A 13,396-nucleotide genomic window follows, 5' to 3' on the forward strand; every position below is an offset into this window, starting at 1 on the left:
ATGCATAAAAGTTATTGTTGAATCATTTTGCATGATTTTATTGTTCCAGTGCCATCCATCTTTATATTCATATTTCAAATATTTCCCTTGTGGAAATTAATATCTCCGAGTATGCTAATTTTGAGACATTTTTTTTTTCATTTTCTCTTAAATGTTTTTTTATGCATTTATAATTGAGTATGTCAATCCACGTAGGTTTACACATATTTGAATGAAAATCCTCTCTACTTACAAAATAGTACTAGTATGTGAAAGTGGCAATAAAAATGTTCTTGATGAAACAATTACAAAGGTCTACTCAAAAGCAGAAAGGATTGACACGTTGATTACAAAAACAACACAATTTATTGTCTAAACTTTTCACAGGAGATTTTAAGACCGTTTAGTTCTTTCATGTAAAAGATGTACAAAAAAAACTTTCTAGTCAACGTCCCATACGTAACCAAACCCAAAAAGGACATATAAACATTTTTACAAACAATTAAAATCGATTTGAAAACGCAAAGACTTTAAAATGATGCTCAACAAACAATAACTTGCTGAATAGCAGCATCTTGATCCAACTGTTCACTGGAGCAGGCAACTTGGAAACAGCAAGATCTTAACACTCAGACTCTTTCATCCTCAGATGTTTGTGGATTAATTCAATTAAGACACCCTTTTGGGGAGGGTGGGCATTAAAAATAACACATTGGCTAAGGTCCTGGATAAATAAAGTGTCTGTTATGAATTCATATTTGGATTGCTGTCTTTTGATCATTGGAGCAAGATATCAGTGGTGGGGAATCTTTTGAAATGGCCTAAAAACACATACATAAACTCTTTCTCTAGCACTTGTCCTCCCTTTAAGACTGAAATCAACATATCTATCATGATATATTTTGATTCTCCAGGAATTTTGTATTATATTTAGTGTTAGACTTTATAGAAAGTTGGGCAAAGTCCCCAATGTTTCATGTGCCTTGGGACAATGGTAGCAGGAATGCATCACACAATACGTTTGTGCGATCGAGTCTTTATGTGCATCTCGGATCGGGGAGCTAAGGTCCAAAGGGCAAAGAGGCAATGACAATCCCTTCCTCAGAGATTCTCCGACCTATCCGTCTACTTTATCATCGGCGTAGGTTTCTCAGCGATGCGTGTTGGCTTCAGTTTTTAATCCGTTTGAATAAAAACGTGTGGTCCATGCTTATTTAGCGATCCAGAGGAAAGAGGGGCGGCGTTCCAGCTTGCCCGTAACATCTGCCTTTGCCTTCTTTCCAAGATGGTGGGAAGGTGGACGTGATGTCAAGTTGTGAAAATATGTGCTAATAGATGACCTCGTATACGGTGGCCTTTTTGTCCCCGGAACCAGTGACGATGTACTTGTCATCCACAGATATGTCACAGCTTAGCACGGAGGATGATTCTTTAGACTGCAAAGAGGGAGGAAAAAGGAATTAGTACATTTACGTGCATGGAACAGTGACAATAAGATAAATAAATATTGCCAATATTTGGGTTTTGTAAGACCGAAATCCAAATATGCTCTTATTCGGACTGCTAACATTCTGTTTAAGAAGGTTGGGTTAGTCTATTCATAGTCAGATCACATGTTCAGCTCATCCGATGCCTTTTGTACGAGCTCAATTTCTTCTTCATTTACTCGTTTGTTGGTGCTGCAAAGAATTTTGGGCTTGTAGCTCAGGGATGAATGATACACGCAAACTCTGGCTTTCTTGATAAGCAAGCCTCAATGATCTCTGGGACATTTCCATTTCATTTTCTGTCTTCACAGAAAAATTATAACTGTTTGGAGCACTACGTACATATTGTAAATACATACTTTTGGAGAACCATCTATTAGCACAACTTGCAAACACACGGCACACAACAAAGGTAACAAAAAGGTAAGATCTTATGCTGCATTCCAAAAAAGTGGGAGTTCTCCAACCTTAATTTAAAGGACACTCGGAACAGGAGTGTATTAAACTAAAAAACAAAAATGCATTTATAGATTTTTTTATAACTTCTCTTGATGCTCTGGCTTTTGATGACCATACATTGTTCTTCTATGTCTCTCTGCCCTTTTCTCTCAAAGTGCTGCGCTAGATTATTAAGGACGTACTGCTGCTGTGTTTAATGACCCAATTTTCAACCGGTCACAAAATAAAGGCCTGAAAATTATCCAGTCAATAATGGAAAATTGTCGGTTATTGTAATCTCTGAAGACACTGAATTATAAGATAGAATGTGTATACTTGTTCAACTTGCATTTCATTACAAAACAGAGGGTTTAATTTGATATCATAAATCACCGTTGCTCTTAAGTACTCACAAATAAAATATGAAATATGAAATAATGAAGTTATTGGTCGGGCTTGGGCTGGGTCGGGCTTTAATACCAGGCTGTATTTTCTGACCCGATCTTACCATTGGTCCAAATTATTGTGTTTATACTAACTCTAGCAAATATAAAGTGCATACCTGGAATATGCTGGCTCCATATGGTGTTCTCCATGCATTCAGCAAATTATCTTTCCCGGTGCTGACGAACCATTTACCTGCACAAAAGTAAAAGGGAACCCGGTGAAGCCACCAAATGTTTTCATTCAAGGTCATTACAATACATGCAAAATGTCGGTATTATACACTTGAAAGTAGGGGCAATTCTTACCACAATAGGCAAACTGCAAGGAGAGCACGCAGCTCTCATGAAGGTGCAGCTGGTATTTGTCTGGCTTGGTCACATGGAGAACCTCAACATTGCTGCTCTCCATGCCTACGGCTAGCCACTCGCCAGTTGGGCAGTAGCCCAGGGAAAAGATCTGGAAGGGGAGAGCAAGAGCCCGACATTAATGGCAAGGACGAGACCGGTTGCATAGTAGACGTCCTAAAAGACAAACCTGAGAAGTGAAGTCGTGCTGTTGCAGTTGACGACCCTCTCGTAGATCCCACGAGCGGACGGTGTTGTCCAGGCCTCCGGTCCACAGCTTGGTGCCATCGTTGGATATGTCAATACAGCTGGCTCCGTCTGTGTGGCCTTGGAACTGCCTGCATGGGTGGTGCACCACACATTCAAACACTTGACTTGCAAAAGTTTTTCAGTGGACATTTGTCTTTTTTCATCTGTAGGCTTGGGCGATATTACTTTTCTCCAAACCAGTCTTTCTACATTCTACAGTCTATCTTCTCATATGAAAAATGAGCATTTGAGTCGTGCAAAAACTCAATTCGGGTGAAGCCAGTTTAGCAAGTTTAGATTATGACCTGGAAAGCTGTCTACTCAAGATGAGCACAAAGGGTCTTTTAAAAACAAACCACAGGATGTCGCTAGCCTATTTATAACTGCTTTCTTGTTGGCAAATACCAGGGGAACCTGCCTCTTTGCAACTTCAGCAATAGGAAAAACGGAAATTGAAGGAAAAAAAAAAAAAATTCCTGCCATCCACCTCTGTACAGTTTACATAATGATTTATGGTTTAGTTTTATTTACAGAGAAGAAAAATTGCTGTTGTTGATAGTTTTCGTGTGACGTCAAACGCATCCCCTAATGTAAACAGTTGGCCAAATTGGATAGGTCCACCAGACGCGGTCTGAAGTTGTCACATGTCTACACTAATTTTGTTGGACGTTCGAATGAAAGGAGAATGTGTAAGGCGTTTTTTTTTTTTTGTGACTTTACCGAGTTGAGGCCAGGGTAAGAACCTCACCATGTTCAATGTGCCCTTCGGAGATAATGGAAACCTGTAATATTGTGTCGTTTCCCGGCTGAAATGAGCTCCAAAAGAACGCCCTGAGAAAGCACAGCTGAAATGAGTGCATCATTATCCAGTGAGTGGAGGGAAAAGATGGGCTCCAAATTAACACAATGCAACCCTTGAGGATGGCCCGGGAACACTAAAGCGCCTTGCTGATGATAGTGCCTGTTCACCGGCTAAAAGGAGTTCCACAGATCGCCTTATTTGAATCTTTCCTGCCGAACCTGCAATCTAAGACAAGGAAGTTTGGCGAAGTGCTTTACGGTGGGAAATGCGTAAACACCGGTGTGTTTTCTGTTTACTTTTGCCAGTGGACAGCACAAAGATAAATTAATTAAGCCGTTATTTCAAGACATTAACATCCCAATCACACTTTTTCAGCGAAACTTGCCAAAAGGCAGAGATTTGCTCTGGACAAAAGGTAATGTGTTCCCACCAATATCGACCAATCATTGTTTTGTCCCCACCAAGTAAAATGTGATCACTTTTTGATTTATTTTTAGGAGGGAGGACGTGACAGGGTTAGGCGCTTACAAAAATTAACTTGCAACTTTTAATGACAAACAAGAGCTATGATTGCCATATTTCAAATGGCAATCACTCTAATATTGAGGAATATACACCCATCCAGCATGACCGCCACCACTTTGGTTGCCCGTATGTTGCTCACCTAGTTAGGAACTATCTATTGGCTCACGATCATATCCCGTGCACCACAACCTAAATACTGAACATTTAAAATGCAAACGCGCGAGCTCTTACCTAACCAGCGTTTGATTGTGCAAGTCCCACACGGCGATGTTCCCATCGCTGCAGCAGGAGAAGCACACCTTAGAGTCCGGACTGATGGCCAGAGCGTAGCATGCTGGCGCGGAAGAAGTTAGCTCGGCTTTGATCCTTGGAGTTGGGGTGGCAAGGTCCCAGATTGATAACGTGCTGGCCTCGCCGCCAACGATCAGCGTGCGGCCATCAGGAAGGAGGCGGCACGAGCGGATATAATTGTCCCGGTTCTGTGGTGAACATCAATAGGAATGGTAGAGTTTACATTTTTATGTTAACACAGAAAAAAAAACAAAAAATCTGTATATGAGTAATAATTAATACTAGCTTGATTATGTTATGAGCACTTTTCTGATTTTTATGGGACTCACAAAGTGATTACTTGTGTTGTTTTATATACAATGCTACGCTTCAGACTGAAGAAAAAACAGGGCTTTTGAGGTGGTACATTTTAATTCAAACCAGTGTAGTTCGCACGGACGGGCGTAGTTGCCTGTCAAATGGTGCAACTGTCACGTTGGAAGCAAGGATTCCCACCCGCCGAAAGTACAGTGAAGGATGAATCATGCCAAGCGTTTGAGATTTTCGCGAGGTTGGTTCATTTGGTGAGAATGCATTTTTAATTACTCTGTCCGAAAAAAATCGATGTAATGTTTTGCATTAAATGTTACAATAGCGACAAGTGATTTACTATTAGCATGTTCAGAGGTCCCTGGTTCCAATCCAGCTTCAGGCCTCTTTGCGTGAAGTTTGCATGCTGACCCCGTGCCTTCAGGCCCTCTAGTTTTCCCCCACATTCCAAAAACATGGCACGAAAACAGCACCATAGCCTCGTTCGAGTAAGCAGTTCGTAAAATGAATAAAAGTGATTTTGGTGTGATGTTATGAGGACTTAAATGTTTCATATGACTACACAGTAAGTTGACACTCATTATTATTGGTGTTGTTATAGACTCTCACCGACTTAAAACCATTCGATTTACGATAAACGGTAGAGACGTACATTTTTTTCTGGATGTCGAAAAATATCCGGACATTGCTGTAAGTCAGATTTTGTATTATGTGCACCTTTTTCTGAGCACAGGACATTACTTTATTGCTTCTTTCAGCCGCTACCATCATGTGGTGCAGTGAGAAATCACCCAGCATCCACCCGGAACAAAAGAAATCCGCTTCCTCTTCCTAGTTCTTGAATAAACGTTCTCCAGTATACTATCTATACTATGTCTATACTATCTCCAGCGCGCTAAGAACTTTGACGTTGTTATCGTTTAATATCTTGTGCATCCGTTCAACAAGGTTGGTGTAAAGTGTAAAGAAGAGGCGAGCGTTTATTTTGAAACAAAAGTGGAATAAGAAAGCTTGATGAAAATCTTTGGATCGTTTTTTTTTTTCATCCACTTTTTACCACAGAGGAGGAAGTTGCCCAGCTCTTCAACCTCATCTTCCAAAAGTAAGTTAAACTTAACTTTATCTTAATAGAGCATATCATTTTATTAAATGTTTACTTTTTCAGTACAAAACAATACAGGTTACTTATACAAGCCTTAAACATACAAAATATAGCACTGAAGCCACCTACGAACAAATTCAACTTCCGAACGATCGTCTGGATTCGTAAGTAGGGCAGCGTCTGTATTATGAATGCTTAACGCATGTTTAATGGTGCCAATGGGCCGGGGCCATTAAAATATTGTCATACAATAAAACTGTCAGTGATACATAAAAAGTACATAAAAGGTTGATAGGTGTGGATTATTTTCAATTTTTAACATTAGTTTATAGTTACTATAAGGTTGGTGTGAATGTGTATACATGCACACAAATCCTTATGCATTCTTTTTCACATTGTATATGATTTGACTGACCAGAATTAAGATGTCTTACTCACCAAACAATCAAGCTGGGACACAGGGCTTTTGTTACCCGGGTGACTGATGTCCCACACTTTGACGCAACCCTTCCCGCCCGTGTAGACGTGCCGTGTGGGGTTACTGATGGTCACAGCGCAGACCACCTCGCCGTGGTTGAGCGTGTTGATCTGGCGGGCGTGGCGAGGGATGCCCGGGCCCACCAGGGCATCTGGAGGAAACGGGACCGGCTGCATCTGACCGTCAGCCGCAACATGGAACGAATATGCCCTGTGGTTTCATAGCTGGAGTGTTTTTGATCGTCCGACATGTTCTGGCAGTACTTAAACAAGCAAGTTTGTGCAAAGTCACTTACGGCTTGCCACCAGGGATTCCTGTCAGACTGGGAGGCATTCCAGGAACCCGCATGTGAGGGTGTGGATCAAAGCCGACCTTGATGAGAGACACCGCAGACACTTTATGAGCACAGAGCAAGCACGCACACGCTCTGACAACATTTGCGTACATAACAGTGCATCAAGTCAAGCGAGCACTAAGCAAACAACCGCACACAATCTGAAAATGAATGACAAGTGTAAGAGTGTGTAAATACACAAGACTAAAAGCTGTCAGTACCTTCCCAATACGCACACACACATCACCCCACTTGACACACAAACAGCTGCTGAGTACACACAAGCAGAGTTACAGCAAAGTGTTGCTCAGACACAGGCGCCACCTGACTGGATCCATTTAAACAGTGTAATGAACGCTATGCAAATACGGCAATGAGTGATGAGCTTGTTGGAAAATAACTAAGTGAACAAATAAAACGAGTTCCTGTTAAAAAACATGAACTAATTTGTAGGGAACTCCAAATAGGCTTGGACTTATCTCTCACCTACTTTAACACAGTGGTGGGCAACCACAGGGCCGCGGACCTGTACCATGCTATGGGTCGTTTGTTATGGGGCCACACAGAAAGAAAAAAGTTTGCTTGCTTATTGATGATACTGTATTTATCTGCGTATACACACACTTTCTAAAAGTAGTAAATTATAATATTTGGGTAATGGTTAATCAGTCGTAAATAGCTTTTGCTCAACATTGGAACAACGGGAATCAGCCCGGATCACGGCAATGAGAGCGGAGCACTAGTGATGTCATAGGAAAAGGCGTTGAAATTTTTTTTCATCATCACATTATTGGTAAATGGTAACAAATTGACATGCCTTTTTAAACTTGAAGGCGCGCGTGATTGTACAATCATTGTACAACGTTGTTTGGCTGAATTAATTCCCATGATGCTTTATTACAACATTCTACAAAGTGGCAATGTAATAGAGCACAGTGGATATAGGCTTATTATTTCGGTGATTATTTTTCGAAGTAGTAGTAATGCTGATGGTGTGCCGGGCCGAGAGAATAATATCAAACAATGAGCCAGTCTGTGGCACATAAAAGGTTGCAGACAACTGCTCTAAAACAATAATAAGGTCTCTATTCTCAATTGTAAACGCTAGGCCGCAAGGAATCAAGATGACCTAAGAAAAAATAGATTTGATCTCATCACACTTTTTTTTATTCACGATTCCACCATGTACAACATTGTTTTGGCTGAACTCGTTTCCATAAAGCTCTATTACCACATTGTACAACGTGACACCAAAAGTTAAAATTGTGTGATGATGAGATAAAACAAAATAAATCAGCACCTTGTATAAAGGCGCAGCCTGGTACCACCCAGCCAATGGCCCAGTTCTGGGGCGCGGCACGGTGGTTGCAGACAACTAGTTTAGGAAATATAGTATAGCCACGACTGTCCAACTCACCATTGGTGAGCGGCCATATGCTGCCACTGCTGCAGCAGCGGCAGCAGCACTCATCTGAGGCGAGATGTTGTGCAGTCCGGCAGCGTATGCAGCCGCCCCGGCTAGGTCACCATTCATCCCCGCCGCATGAGGCAACATGCTGAACGCCCCGGGATATGGGCCCGGAACTGCCAGAGGAGTTCTCAAACCTGTAGCTGAAAGCGGGGAAAGAACACTTGTTATTTTGATGCAAAAAAGGGGCTTATTATTAAAGAAAGACTTACAAGGTGGATGTGCGATCTCCATGGAGGGGGGTTTGGACAGGCTCGGCCGAACACCAGGTGTGGCGCTCGGCCCTGGGGTCGAATCCCCCCTTGGTGTGGGTGTGCTCGACTTGAGCCCGGGCGTGCCTGCTTTGTCTCGCTGCCACACAGACAAAACACAAATGTCATGTTGACCTTATCGCATTGTGATAACAAAAAAAAGAAAAAAAGTCTCGAACAACCATTGCCATCTCTTTGGATTTGAGGGAGGAAGAGCTAGCTGATGACGCAGTAGAAGCCGGACTGCAAGGGTCCTTCTTAAGAAGTCGGGCTTTATCCAAGCCATTCTCTCTTGGGGAAGGGAGGGGAGTACCCCGAGGCGAGGGCTGCTCCTGCCCGATAGATAAACATTCGTATAATTACCAGCAAGAAGAATTCCTGTCATAAACCTGTTGGCCTTCAAACCACTAGGGTTGTAATGAATGTCAATCGAGAGCTGGGAAGGAATTCTTCCTTAATCCCAATTAAAAAATAGTTTTGAAGAAAAGTTGTAGTTCAAAATGAACAAACCTCATTTGAGACATCCACCACTAAATTGTCATCACTTTTCTCCCCGTCGCTATCCTACAAGGACAAAAAATCCATTAGTGCTTTTGCAAATAACTTATGTAAATTAAAGAATTAATTGAAAATTAAGTATTTGCTTTCTTTGATGATATTGAGAAGAAAAAAAAAACACGGCACTGCCGTGCTCCATTGAACCACAATTACGTCTTACGTATTGGCTTGAGTCCTTGTCCTCCACTTTGCGTTTTTTGTTGTCGTTTGAATAGTCGGGTCCATTTCGTCGCTTGTCGCTGTTGCGAAGGCTTTCGGGTAATAGCGAGTTACTCTGCAGAGTGGAGAGGAAGACAAAAGGGAGTTTAAATTATGGTGGCGTTGAATGATTCAAGTTGATTTCATCTGTTAACAATTTAAATTATTGGCCCTTACAGACACATTCACAGAGTTCTGCTCTCGCACCTCGTGCGGTTGTGCGGCTATTGACAAAGCACTTTTCAAAAGCGAGTTGCTCACGCGTGTGCAATATTTTCCCGGCACAACGTGCTATTTAACAGGCACTTTGGGACACCAAGAACTTGTCAAGTTGTGCACCTCTTTTTTGTGTGATTTCAAACAATGACTTGGCGGGGACATGTCAGGCTAGACCGCCACTCAGCTCGTGCACGGAACGGGTTAGAAAAACAGCGCGGGCTTATTAGCAAATAGGTTAAGAGCTCACAGGAGCGCTTATTAAGCGACCACACGCACAAACGCGCACACACACACCTCTGAAGTTGATGATTATATTAAGTGGCTCTTAAAATCTAACCTCTCCTTGCTAGTTGTGTGTGTAGAAGTGTGTGTGTGCGTGCCTGTTTACATCGCGTAATTGACTGTGAAAGCCTGTGTGCACAGTGTACTGCTTGCATAACGCTTGTGTGTCCTCAAAACACACATGCGCAAACACGCTCGTGCATACACAACTGCCTCCTAACCAACGGCTCCCATTGTTAACGGATTAAAGCTTCATGTCGAGTCCATTATAGTCTCAGCTTGTCAATGAAATGTGCATCCAGCATACACAAACACACATGCGCGTGCACACATCAAGCAGCAGGGTGGGAGCGTTGACAGAGGGGAGCGACGCACAGAGAAGGGGATAAATGAAAGAGGAAGAGGAAGGCAGGAGGGGTGAGAAAAAAATAGGAGTGACTGGATGAGATTAGAGGACAGAGAAGATGGAGGAAGGGTGTGAATATGTAGAGGAGAAAAAAAGAGTGACGAGGAGGGGGGTTGAAGAGTAGAAAATCTGCATTCTATCGAAGCAGCCAATCGTACCCCCTTCTCAGTATTTGGAGTAACTTGTTACAAAGGAACGCAACTTTCTTGGTAAAGAGTACTGTAACACATTATTATTAATAAATTTCTCTAACTCGATTGTCACTATAACATGCTGTGTTGCAAGTATCACATTGTTTTTTGCTTTTTGGCAGTTCCCTCATCATTTAAGTAGTAATATACAACCCTTAATCCGCCAGCAACACAACACTGAATATAACACTTAAGAGGGTGGGCGTGTTTATATCTAGCTACAAAATACAACTGACTACAGTTACAGTGGCATCGTCTCAATAACAGAGTACAAGGGTACCTAATTTCTCCCTACTGATTACTGATGTTCTCCCCACGGTGTATACTCACACCAAATCCATGTTTACAACAATAAAACAAAACACTGAAATCAGGGCGTAATTTTGTATGCGCATATTTGGGTTTGTGTCACCACTAGCGAGTGGGGCGGAGGAATGATTTTTACCGGAACGACAAAATCAATGGGAAAACCGTGAGTACAAAATTGACTGTAAAAGAGTGCTGAATTCTGGTCTTTTGCTTTGTAAAATTATTTTTGCAATACACCATGCATGGAGGAAGAGAAAACATCTTGGGTATTTCTCAGAAACTGAGAAGGAAATCTTTGAGTGGTTTGGAGACAAAAGACAAAATGGATATGGATAGTCTCTGATGTGTTAGTCTGCAAGCTCTCAAGATTGCATAAGCCAAGTCTTATTATGTGGCTATTTTGGGGCACTTTATGAGGGTCAGTTTTAATTTGAGTACTACTTACAGAGTAAGGCGCTACTCTTGAGTGTCAGAAATCTGGCTGGGGTTGGGGGGAAATGTAATCATTTTTTAATTAAAATACCAAGTGACTGTGACTCATTACTCTAGTAACTAAACCAACACTGTCCCTGCTCCACCCCTCTCCGGCCGACACCTTTTGAGTAGGGATTTAGTAGGATGAGCGCAGAAGCGTTGACCCACAAAACACAAAAACACTCTACGTTCCTAGCAAGGTACACACAAAGTCACACATGCATGCGTGTCATATGACTACTGCACCCTCAACCCTCCCCTTCCTTATGCCCGCCCTTCCCGCGAGTGGTGGCAATATTAAATACAATGAGACTCTTTAAGCGCGGGATCAGGAGCTTGTGGGTAAGGGGGGCGGATTTATGAGGCGGGCGTAATCTGTTCACTGAGGTGTTAAATAGGCACAACAATGCAGGCTATGCTGGGGTGGAGGAGGTGTGTGCATGTATTTGAGTGAAAAGGCTTGGGGGGAGTGAGGGTGAGAGAGAGAAGGGGGAAAGACAGAAAGAGAGAGAGAGAGAGACATTGAGAGGGATAGAAAGAGACCGTGCTAAAAGGCTCATTTGGCAAAGAATGGAGGTCAGCGTGACTCCAGGGCAGAACTAAGCAAGCAACCAAAGCTCCCCCCATTCCTCAAGAGAACCCATAAATGCTCACACGTGTACACGCACACACAGGCACACACACATGTGCGGACAAGCATTCATACAGTTTGGCTGTCAAGTTAACCCACAAGTGCAGTTTAGGTGTGAACGCACAGTTAAAACAATTACGAGGCCTTGGCATGCTTAATGTCCCATTGAAGTGAGTTTTTTTTGTATCCTGCTAGCAGAAAAAATGGAGAGGAGGAAGTCCAAATTTACAAAGCAACAAGTGCACTTCAACTCTCATGCTTAAGAGGTCCTCTTGTTACTCAAGTGACAAATAGAGTTTTGTATTTCATTGGTTGTAATCTGTTCTCCTTGCGCACGAAATCCATTTCATGTTTAAACACCTGACTTTTTTTCATGTTGATATGAGCAGCCTATTTCTGAAAACGTGAGGAAGAGGTTTGTGTTGTTTTGAAGATTGACTTTCCCTTATATTTAGAAAGCAGTTTAACTTCTGCCAAAGCGCTACCAAAGTCTCACCATTTTTGGGAGTTGCTTTATCTGATTTCCCAACAAGAGGTAAGATCTTAAGCTCAAGCCCGATCCGAAATTTGGACCGGCATAAATAATAATAGTTTATACAAATGTATACTAAAACGACCTGAGGAGACTAAACCCGTCAACCCCCCCACACCGAAACAAAAAATACATTTGACGAGCCAACAAACATAGAAAAATGAAAGATGTAAATGTTTTACAGTCTTGTTCAAATTGATTTAGTTAAAAAAGACAAGTTCCTTTAATCTGTTCCTTAATTTGTTAGTCTTCACAAATAAAACATAAAATTTTGTGTTTGCTCTTGGTCCCCTAAAGCAAACTAATTCGCCGGGCTCATTTGGGCTTCAATACTTGCACGCCAGGGTCTAGCTGGATTCTTTAGTTCTGATCTTAACTCTATTCCCAACAACAATGTACAGCGCTGACAAAAATATGCTTACTGTGCCAGGTTCCCGATCTGCAAATTTCAAGGAGTAGAGAGAGAAAGAAAAAACAAAGAGTAAAAAAAAAAATTCCATAAAAAGCAAGACGTTATATTTAGTTATAATCGTGCAAGACCTCTCAAGTGCTCAGGTCCCGAGGGGTGCGAGTCAGGACCAGAAAGGTGTGCTTTTTTATCCGAGCCGTCTTTCCCTGCTAGGTGAGGGGGCATGGCGCCAAGCGCTCCCGTGAGCGCCAGCAGGCTGGCCGAACCGCCCAGCTGGGACGGGTGTAGACCGGCTGGGTGAGGCGTAAGGGGAATAGAGGTGCCGCCATGGTTGTGCGCGAGATGCTGCTGTTGACAGATGGAAAGAGACTACATTGATTTAAGAGGTAATAGGTAATAGTCTTCATGAGGTCATTCATTGATGATTTTTTTTATGCAGTCATAAGCATTGAAGATGAAAAGGATCTCAATTTACCGAAAGTTCTCCCCAAAACAGCCTTGTCACATTTTCTTCGTATACAAGGCGCACTGGACTATAAGGTGCATTGAATTAAAAGCACAGTAAGAAATACCATATTTAAGAATAACTGTTACGCATTTTTTACACTTACTGTATTTATTAGTTCAACAATTGATTAGTCAAAAACTGCAAAATGCTGCAGAACTAAATCGCGAAACATTGC

At 42.1% G+C, this 13,396-nt stretch overlaps 1 protein-coding gene across 3 annotated transcripts in view; it reads right to left on the minus strand.

Annotated features, from left to right (window-relative positions):
• Positions 1 to 326: 326 nt before the first annotated feature.
• Positions 327 to 13,396, minus strand: part of LOC148365673 (transducin-like enhancer protein 1) — a 36,140-nt gene continuing 23,070 nt past the window's right edge. For 2 of the 3 annotated variants that reach the window (XM_088336071.1, XM_088336073.1), the window contains 14 exons: positions 12,845 to 13,061; positions 12,727 to 12,743; positions 9,223 to 9,336; positions 9,015 to 9,068; positions 8,687 to 8,836; positions 8,466 to 8,604; positions 8,203 to 8,396; positions 6,747 to 6,823; positions 6,412 to 6,661; positions 4,503 to 4,750; positions 2,886 to 3,033; positions 2,657 to 2,807; positions 2,467 to 2,543; positions 327 to 1,415 (listed from right to left, as the gene is read on the minus strand). In XM_088336071.1, coding sequence (XP_088192197.1) covers positions 1,308 to 1,415; positions 2,467 to 2,543; positions 2,657 to 2,807; positions 2,886 to 3,033; positions 4,503 to 4,750; positions 6,412 to 6,661; positions 6,747 to 6,823; positions 8,203 to 8,396; positions 8,466 to 8,604; positions 8,687 to 8,836; positions 9,015 to 9,068; positions 9,223 to 9,336; positions 12,727 to 12,743; positions 12,845 to 13,061 — 1,944 coding nt within the window. In that variant the 3' untranslated portion in view covers positions 327 to 1,307. The remainder of the gene's footprint in view (positions 1,416 to 2,466; positions 2,544 to 2,656; positions 2,808 to 2,885; positions 3,034 to 4,502; positions 4,751 to 6,411; positions 6,662 to 6,746; positions 6,824 to 8,202; positions 8,397 to 8,465; positions 8,605 to 8,686; positions 8,837 to 9,014; positions 9,069 to 9,222; positions 9,337 to 12,726; positions 12,744 to 12,844; positions 13,062 to 13,396) is intronic. The other variant, XM_088336072.1, reaches the window with a different exon arrangement.

The sequence above is a fragment of the Urocampus carinirostris genome, chromosome 5 (assembly GCF_059441175.1).
Source record: "Urocampus carinirostris isolate Australia breed hairy pipefish chromosome 5, RoL_Ucar_1.0, whole genome shotgun sequence".
NCBI lineage: Eukaryota > Metazoa > Chordata > Actinopteri > Syngnathiformes > Syngnathidae > Urocampus > Urocampus carinirostris.